This window comes from Tupaia chinensis, unplaced genomic scaffold, assembly GCF_000334495.1.
Source record: "Tupaia chinensis unplaced genomic scaffold, TupChi_1.0 Scaffold145736_1, whole genome shotgun sequence".
Classification (NCBI taxonomy): Eukaryota; Metazoa; Chordata; class Mammalia; order Scandentia; family Tupaiidae; genus Tupaia; species Tupaia belangeri.
Window position 1 is genome coordinate 4,622 of NW_006205594.1, and position 9,803 is coordinate 14,424.

At 36.7% G+C, this 9,803-nt stretch overlaps 1 protein-coding gene across 1 annotated transcript; it reads left to right on the forward strand.

Moving 5' to 3' along the window:
* Positions 1 to 1,462: 1,462 nt before the first annotated feature.
* LOC102490199 (olfactory receptor 51I2) lies at positions 1,463 to 2,425 on the forward strand. The gene has a single exon (XM_006168354.1). It carries the CDS (start codon positions 1,463 to 1,465, stop codon positions 2,423 to 2,425), a length of 963 nt encoding a protein of 320 aa, XP_006168416.1.
* The last annotated feature ends 7,378 nt before the right edge of the window (positions 2,426 to 9,803 follow it).

Sequence of the window (9,803 nt, forward strand, 5' to 3'; positions counted from 1 at the left end):
TAGTTGAACTTTTTCTGCTTATTCTCAATTTTACTTCCCATATTTCTGAGTATTATAAGTAGTATGCCTTTTTGAAATAAGAATATTTAAAAACATTATAATGACTTTTACTAGTTTTCTTCATTTTTTTGCTCTATTGTGTTAAATTATATTTTTGCTCTTTATTTTCAACTTGTTTTTACCCTCAAATATCACAAATTTTAATTTGGTTCATGGTTTCTTTCAAGTTTTTAGAAAATCTTAAAATAGAATTTTCTTCTCTTTTCTATAATAATTATTTTGCTTTTTATATATGTTTTATTTGTTTTGTCCCACTTAATGTTTACAAACTATATCTGGCAAATTTTATATCAAAACTTCTTTATTGGTTATTCACTTTTAAACAGAGTATGTTCTATCAGGGCTTCTTCTTTGCTCAAAAATAGTATACAAGAGAGAAAAAGAATGGAGGAAGACTGAACTGACACAAGAAGAAACTTTAATTCATTAGGTACCTTTTAAAATCTTCTACTAAAATAGCCAACATCCTCTGCCCTGTAGGCATAATGTCTGTTAACTTGTTTACCTTCTCACCGGCCTCCCCCAATATCTGACCATTGTTTCCTTCAGAGTGAGCTGATTACATGGCCTGCATATGGCATAACTGCAGATTCCAGCTGTCTTAGTAAAACCCATTTTAGCTCACAGATCTTTTTTTTTATAATGTATTTTTAAACTCTGCTAAAAGAGATCTGGAAGCTGTTTCCTTTATGCTTTTACATCTACCTACTTTTACTATGCTTTTATTTTATGTTCGTTTGCTTCTTTTGATATCAAAGATCTTTAGGTAAGGAAATCAGCACGATGAGTAGAGTCTTTCGATGAAAGAACTTTCTGATACTCCACGGAAAAATTCTTTACTTAATTTCATTTTTGTTTAAAATAGTGCATTTTTTTAAAAAAATTCTTTACTTAATTTCATTTATCATTATTCTTTTTTTGATTTGCTACACAGCATGAATGCTCACCAGATATTCATATTCAGAGAGATAGCATAAGAAAGCGAGTCACCAGGCCAGGGACTTGAACCATGGTTGGCCATGCAGGTGTTCAGTGCCCTAAATCACCACGCCCCCTGCTGCTCCCAAATAATGCATTTTTTTAATTTGTTTTATCATAAACAACTCACAAATTTGGAAAGAAAGTATTAATTTATTCAGTATGTAAAAAAATAATGTTTTATATGTTTACATAATAATTTTATGGCCGACTGATAAAGGAACAAGAACAAGTATTCTCATTTTACTTTTAAATGAAAATAACATATTTGCTAATGTTCACAAAGCAATGTCTCCTAATATGAGAGCTAATGTTTATTCTACTGATTTTGTCTTTTTTCTCTCTCTCTCTTTTTTTTTTTTTTTCTTTTTTTTCCAGATAGAAGAGGTCACTTCTCCCTGGAACCTGCAGCTGCTTTCTGAGCATGCTCCCTCCCCAGGCCTACATCAACATCTTCTTCCAGCCACCCGCTTTCCTCCTCATTGGCATCCCAGGACTCGAGGCTGCTCATGGCTGGATCTCCATCCCCTTCTCCTCCATGTACACTGTGGCCCTCACTGGAAACTGCCTGATCCTCCTGGCTATAAGGAGGACCCCCAGCCTGCACCAGCCCATGTACTATTTCCTGTCCATGCTGGCCCTCACTGATGTGGGCCTCACCTTGTCCACACTGCCCACTACCCTGGGTGTGCTCTGGTTTGACCATCGACTCATTGGGTTCAATTCCTGCTTGGTCCAGATGTTCTTCCTGCACTCCTTTTCTGTAGTGGAGTCCTCAGTTCTCCTGGCCATGTCGTTTGACCGCTTTGTGGCTATTTCCAACCCACTGCGTTATGCAGCTGTCCTCACAAATAATGTCATCATCAAGATTGGGCTGGCCATTGTGACTCGAGCCACTTGCTCCCTTTTCCCTGGGCCCTTCTTGCTGAAGCGACTGAACTATTGCCCTGGCAAGATTATCTTGTCCCATTCCTTCTGTTTCCATGCAGATATCATGAAACGAGCCTGTGCTGACATTACTGTCAACATCCTTTATGGACTATATGTGGTCCTATCCACAGTGGGTATAGACTCCCTGCTTATTGTCCTGTCCTATGTCCTCATTCTTCACACAGTAATGGGACTTGCCTCCCCAAAGGAACGAGCCCGGGCCCTCAACACCTGTGTGTCTCATATCTTAGCTGTCCTGGTTTTTTACATCCCAGTCATAGGAGTATCCATGATCCACCGTTTTGGGAGGTACCTACCCCCCATTGTACATGCCCTTGTTGCCTATGTGTACCTGGTAGTGCCTCCTGTGCTCAACCCCATCATCTACAGTGTCAAATCCAAGCCCATCAGGGAGGCCATGCTCAAGGTGCTGAAAAGGGTGGGGCACAGCTCATGAACTAAATAAATAACCATATGACCTGGGGAAAAAATAAGGCCAAACACTCATAGTTTATATCCAGAAAGCCTTTATTCAGAGCTCTGACCCATATTCTATCAAGAAAATGACAAGGAGGGCCTAGGCAGTGGTGGAGTGGTGACAAAAATGGACTCACATAGAAAATGTCTTCAGATAGCAACCTGGTAGTTCTCTGAACACACCAGAATGCATAGTTGTCCTTGATCAGGCTCGCTGAGACTGGAGATGGATGGCAGCATGAAGCCTCTATTGGGGATGTCTCTCTCTCTCTCTCTCTCAATTCATACATAAACTTTCAAAAAAAGAGCATGACGAGCAAATGAACATTCTCATATTACTGAGGATAACAGTCTTGATCCTTTTATGTAGCATGAAGATCGTCTTGGGATACCTCTTTTTCTTTCTCTTTCTCAAAAAATAACCTTAAAAAAGGAGTAGGATGAGTAAGTGGGTATTCTCAGATTGCTGGGTATAGAACAATCTTGATCCTTTTATGTCCTCATAACTTCACATATTTTATTCAGTGTTTATGTTTGCAACACTGCATGTGAATCAAAACAGAAATTAAAATGGGCCTTACCCACTTTGCTTCCTGCTACCCTGAAAACATCAATATTTTTAAGAAAGATGTCAACGAAGAGCTAAATCAATGGAGAAACACACCACATTCATGGGTCAAAAGGTAAAATGTAAAGATGCCAATTCTGCCTTAAATGCCCTTCCTATCAAAACCTCACTAAGTTATTTTGTAGACAAGGGCTAGATCATCTTAAAGCTTACATGGAAAGGGAAAGGAGTTAGAATAATAAAGACAATTTTTAAAGTGACGAATAAAGTAGTAGGAATCAAATTACCCAATTTCATGCTTATTGTCCATTCACAGATGAGTGAGTGGTATCGATGTAAAGATAGAAGTATAAATCAATGAAACAAACAAAGAACACAGAAATATACCGATACAAATATGCCCAATGGATTTTTTACAAAGAATAATATCAAATTAATAATAGAAGTTATATGATAATTAGATGTGAAGGAGAAATTATCAAATAAAATAGAGGATAAGAAGGACACAGAGACACAAAACGATAGGCAAAAGGTTAGGGTAGGCCACCACTTCCAATTGCCCAAAAACATCCGTCCCTATCACAACCTGCTGCAAAGAGCATGAGCTCCTATAGGACTCTTCCTGTGTCCTGGCCCAGAAGAGGCTTTAGGAATATTGTCCTAGGATTTCAAACTCAAATGGGCTATTGAAACTGATAGCCTCCAAAAACAGTGATTTATACTTGATGAGATATTATAGAACCCATTATTCTTGTCTGCCTTTCCCTCGTATGATTTAGTTTCTCCAAACACTTGTCTGTTCCCGATTCCCAAGCCAGCCTCAATTTTCTCTTTCTCTATGGACCTGTAACTCCTCTGTGGTCCATGCCTGGCCTTCCCTGGAGATAGACACTGATGAAAAGTGGCCTATGCAGTGGGATAAAACTATTGCCTCTGTTGCAGACATCCTGGGCTCCTGCAGGATGTGAGTGGCAGGGAAGCCTGGAGCAAGAGCTAGGGTGAGTAATTCAGGATTCTGACATATCTCTTTTTCCACTTGCCAGAAGGGAAGCTTCAGACATAGATATCAGAAGGAAGGAACTGGACGTAAAGCAGAAAGAAACACAGTTTGGTACAATGAGGGACTATTGCCTCTGTTGCAGACATCCTGGGCTCCTGCAGGATGTGAGTGGCAGGGAAGCCTGGAGCAAGAGCTAGGGTGAGTAATTCAGGATTCTGACATATCTCTTTTTCCACTTGCCAGAAGGGAAGCTTCAGACATAGATATCAGAAGGAAGGAACTGGACGTAAAGCAGAAAGAAACACAGTTTGGTACAATGAGGGTCAATAATCCTTTAACCTGCTTAAAGAAAGCCTAGCAATAGAACCAGCAGATGATAGTCGATCACAGTTTGACTCCCAGAACTTGTGGCTTCAAACTCACTGTATGTTTGTGTGCATGCCCCAAAACCCAAGAGCAGAATGGAGGAAAAGGGATTTTGGCATGGCCATTCCACCTGTGGGCTGGAAGTGTCTAGTTTCCTAAAGTTCTAGAATTTATAGGTCAGAGATAAAATGGAATCTCAGGGAGTGCCGCTCTTCATAGTCTCTCAAGAGAGGAAATAGATGAGAGCATATGTCTCATTCTGAGGCCATTGAGTACAACATGGCAGCCATCCTTGTCTGGTCCGACATGACTTCACCTGTATTCCTTGTCATGGTTTTTCTGGCTGAGAGAGTTCCTGTGGTAGCCATTGGTTGGCTTAGAATAAGCCTAATGTTCAGGCTTCTGTGAACTTAATGGAGAAAGGCGAGCTGGGCAGTCTCACCTTTCCTCATACACATTGCTTTCAGTGTTGCCCATCTTTAATCTTTGTTTGGCATCTTTGAGTCCAGAACAGAGAAATTTTTGCTGGTACAACTTTTGCAGAAATTAAATTGCTTTTTACAAGAGTAGAGGGCACTGGGAACCAGCAGTTAGCGTAATGGCTATGTCGCTGGACTCCCACGTAGTCGACTGTGGTTCGTGTCCCGGACCTGGTGGCTTAAAACTCACGCCGGGCTTGCGTGCCCAAGATCCCGAGAGGAGAATGGAGAAGGGATTGCGGCGTGACCATCCCCCCTGGGGGGGTGATTTCTTGCTTTCTGTCTCTATGTCTCTCTCTGTCTGTCTGGCGAGCGCATAGCCAAGAGAAGGGATTTTATAGCTGCTCCTTATAACAACATCCTGTTTTCAATCTCCCTCCTTACTCCTGCCTTTATTGACTCTAATTCCTTAGTTCTTTTGAATAAGATATCAACAGTATAAATTCTACAAAAATGTAATCTTCCTTTTCTGCCAATTTCTTACCATGTTTCCTATTTCAATCCATAAGCTATAATATTGTTTGTGTACCTTATATCATACCCTATTCTCTTGTCATTGAGAATAATGAGTTAATATCTTCACTTTTTCCTGTCACTTAAATGGAATTTTGAATGGTGTGGAGATAAATGTTTTGAGCAATTCACCATGTTTAACTAGAAAACTCTGTTCATTAATGTCGTTACCCATTACAGGAAGAAACTATTGATTTTTCTAATATTTTGTTACTTAAAAATATTAAAATACTCAAAATTAAAGACAGGATAAAATGGATCTCCTTATACTGATAGCAAACTACTATAAACGGGACCAGCAGTTAACATAATGGCTATGTTTCTGAACTCCCATGTAGCCGACTGAGGTTTGTTTCCCGGACATGGTGGCTTAAACTCACGCCGGGTGCGTGTGCGCGCGTGCCCAAGATCCCAAGAAGAGAATGAAGGAGAAGGGATTGTGGTGTGGCCATTCACCCTGGGGGGTGATTTCTCACTTTCTCTCTCTGTCTCTCTCTGTCTTTCTGGCGAGTGCACACGCCCTATAGCAAAAACCTCTCCAAAAATAAAAAATAAAACTACTATAAATATTAGCTCATAGTCACTTGTGTAGCAGTAATTTCACATAGTTCCCATCACAAATATTCCCCATCCCCAATTATTTTAAAGTCAGTCTAAACCATTGTGTCATTCTGTATTTTAAAATATTTTAAGTATTTTATTTCTCAAAATAAGATTCTAACAAGGTCCAAACATTGCATTTGGTTAAGCAAGTCATGTCTAATCTACTCCTCTTCTTTTTTGTTTTCTAATAATTTATTTGTAGAAGAAACTGACATTTTGCTCTGTCAAGTTTGTTCACGCTTTTAATTTGGATTTTTTTAACTTCACCTATACTGGTTTCTTTCAATGTGCTTGTTTCCTTCTGTCTTCTCTCTTTTCAATAAACTGGTAGTTAACTATGAGCCAGATTTGTTATTTTGGTAAAATATCCCATTTCATTTCTTTAATTTCCTTCATTGTATGATGTTTTTGACCCTTGACAATTTTATCTATTATTTTATCGGGTTCGTAAGAAAAAAAAATGATACTCTATTATCCTTTATAAGCTGCAATGCTTTTATATAGAGAAAGTTTCCCTCATCAATGTTTTGTTTATACCATGCAAAACTTTATAAAAGAAAGGCAGTTCTTTTGCCAGTTTTCAGAACATTAAGTACCTAGCATCACTGACTAGTGAGAACACATTTAATCTGACTCAATCCATTGCAGTTGTCATTGATGCGCAGTTGATCTGTATTTGTCAAGTGGAACCTCTTCAAGTCGACATTTTTATCTTTTCTTAATGATCCCAGTTGTGTTGGAATGGTTCCATGTTTTCTAGTATTAAAAGATGTTCAGTTCATTTGGTTCATTTCCAGTACAAGGTTTGAAATCACCAATTTAACAAAAGATAGTTGACTCCTTTTAGGAAAAGATGAATTAGAGACCATATGTAAGCATTAGGGTGCTTCTTACTCCTTTGTTGTTCTCGTTTGTAATTATTTTCTGCCTATAAAGATGAAAAACATTATTTAAAAATGAAATACTTGGGGCTTTTATTTTGATATGTCTAGTTTTACAATTATAGTACTTTAATTAACTTGTTTGATTTTTAGATAGAAATCCTTTTCCTTTTACCATGAAAGTCTTGGTTCCCAAAGGCATTAACTCACTTAGCAGACTCATCCTACAATGTTAGTCCATATTACAAATGATAATAAAAACATTGTAGTTGATATAATTTTTCCTTCCCAAGTGAATAATATTCTAGATACACTGAGAAATCTTTTATTATCCTCTATTTTCCCATAACTCTCAGTACATGTTTATCCTCCATTTTTCATGTGTAAACTAAAAATCTGAAGAAATTTCTCGAATGAGTCTATTTTTCCACTTTTGACCTTCTCAGAGGCTTGTTAGATTTTATCCTTGCAATAAAATAGCTACACATAAATAAATCTATATGTGCATATTCATTAGTATTTCATGGTACATGATAAACATATTGATGTAAAGATTCATTCTGTTCATTTTTATTTTTCAAAAAAATTATGTATTAGTATTTGTTCTCATTTTCATGTTTATTTTATTTCTTTCAGGAATATCTATTATGTTTCGATTTCATTGTTTATTTAGCATATCTATCATATTCTCTCTGCTTTTTATTTAATTTGCCAGAAAGCATGTGTGCTCACTAGCTAGAGACAGAGACAGAGACAGAGAGAGAAAGCACACCCCATGAGACATGCTCACACCACAATCCCTTCTCCATCTCTCTCTCCTTTCAGGATTTTGGGCAGGCACATGCACCTAATGTATTTCTCAAGCTGCAGAGTCTGGACATGAACTGTGTAATCCACTGTATGGGATCCAGTCAACCCAATTACCAGGCCATGCACTGGTTCATTGTTGTTTCAACTTTACTTTTTCTGCTTATTCTCAATTTTACTTTCCATATTTCTGAGTATTATTAGTATGCTTTTTTTAAATAAGAATATTTTAAAATATTATAATGACTTTTATTACTTTTTTTTGCTCTATTGTGTTAAGTTATATTTTATCTCTTTATTTTTGACTGGTTTTTACCCTCAAATATCACAAATTTTAATTTGGTTCAAGTTTTCTTTCAAGTTTTTAGAAAATGTTAAAATAGAATTTTCTTCTCTTTCCTATAATAATTATTTTGCTTTTTATATATATTTTATTCATTTTGTCCCACTTAATGTTTACAAACTATATCTGGCAAATTCTATATCAAAACTTTTCTATTAGTTATTCATTTTTTTAAACAGAGTATGTTCTATCAGGGCTGCTTCTTTGCTCAAAAATAGTATACAAGAGAGAAAAAGAATGGAGGAAGACTGAACTGACACAAGAAGAAACTTTAATTCATTAGGTACCTTTTAAAATCTTCTACTAAAATAGCCAACATCCTCTGCCCTGTAGGCATAATGTCTGTCAATTTGTTTACCTTCCCACCAGCCTCCCCCAATATCTGACCATTGTTCCCTTCACAGTGAGCTGATTACATTGTCTGCATGTGGCACAACTGTAGATCCCAGCTGTCATAGTAAAACCCATTTTAGCTCACAAATCTATTTTCATGTGTTTTTTAAACTTCCTTTATGCTTTTTTATCAACATACTTTTACTACGCTTTTATTTTATTTTTTATTTGCTTCTTTTGATATTTAGAAGGAAAATTCAAGAAAAGAGATTTACCAGAAATCCATGCTATCTTCCTCCAGTTTTCTACAGTATGTTTGCAGTTTATTCCCATGAGGGTACCATTTCTTTTTAAATAGTACATTTTTGTTTAAAATAGTACATTTTTCAAAAAAAAAAATTTTGTTAGTTTCAATTATCATTATTCTTTTTTTAATTTGCTACAGGGCATGAATGCTCACCAGATACACACATACAGAGAGAGAGAGTGAGAAAGCAAGTCACCAGGTCTGGGACTCAAACCATGGTTGCCATGTGGGTGTCCAGTGCCCTAAATCACCACGCCCCCTGCTGGTCCCAAAATAGTGCATTTTTTAATTTGGATTATCAGAATCACCTCACAAATTTTTAAAGAAAATATTAATTTACTCAGTATGTAAGAAAACAACGTTTTACATGTTTACATGATACTTTTGTAGCCGACTGATAAAAAAAAAACTATTTTCATTTTACTTTTTTTTTATCATCACTATCTTCTTTATATTACATTGCATTACATATAACTTTACAGTGTTTTTCACTGCTTTTTCAAAAGGGAATGCCATGCATGTCAGTCAGTACAAAGACATTAATCTCCCCGCTTCAACATTCGATATCTTTTCTATGTTTTCCCCAATCATTATTATTATTATAATTATTTTTTAAAACAGTCAATCGCTATTTCTCATTTTGCTTGTAAAAATACTTTGCCCATCATGAAACACTTCTCTGACCAATCCAGTTGAGAATACTATACATGTCATCATCAACAGTTAACAAGTCATATCTGTTTCTCACTAACGTCCTGCCTCTTTATTGTTCACTTGCTATCTTTCTCTATCCTCTTCTCTTCACTTACCCCATTCCACACTGTCCTATTCTCATTAAGTACCTTCACTGCTTTTATGTCCTCCGATTTTTTGCTCTCTATCATAGAGTGCGGATAGTCGGTATATATTGAGTGGATACATACAATATCTTTCTTTCATAGCCTGGCTTACTTCACTCAGCAATAGATCCTCCATATCTGACCACTTTCTATCAAATTCCAGGGTCTTGTTATTTTTTTATGGCTGAGTTCTCATTTTACTTTTAAATGAAAATACCATATTTACTATTGTGCACAGAGCAATATCTCCTAATATGAGAGCTAATGTTTATTCCACTGATTTTGTCTTTTGTCTCTCTCTCTTTCTCTCTCTCTGTCT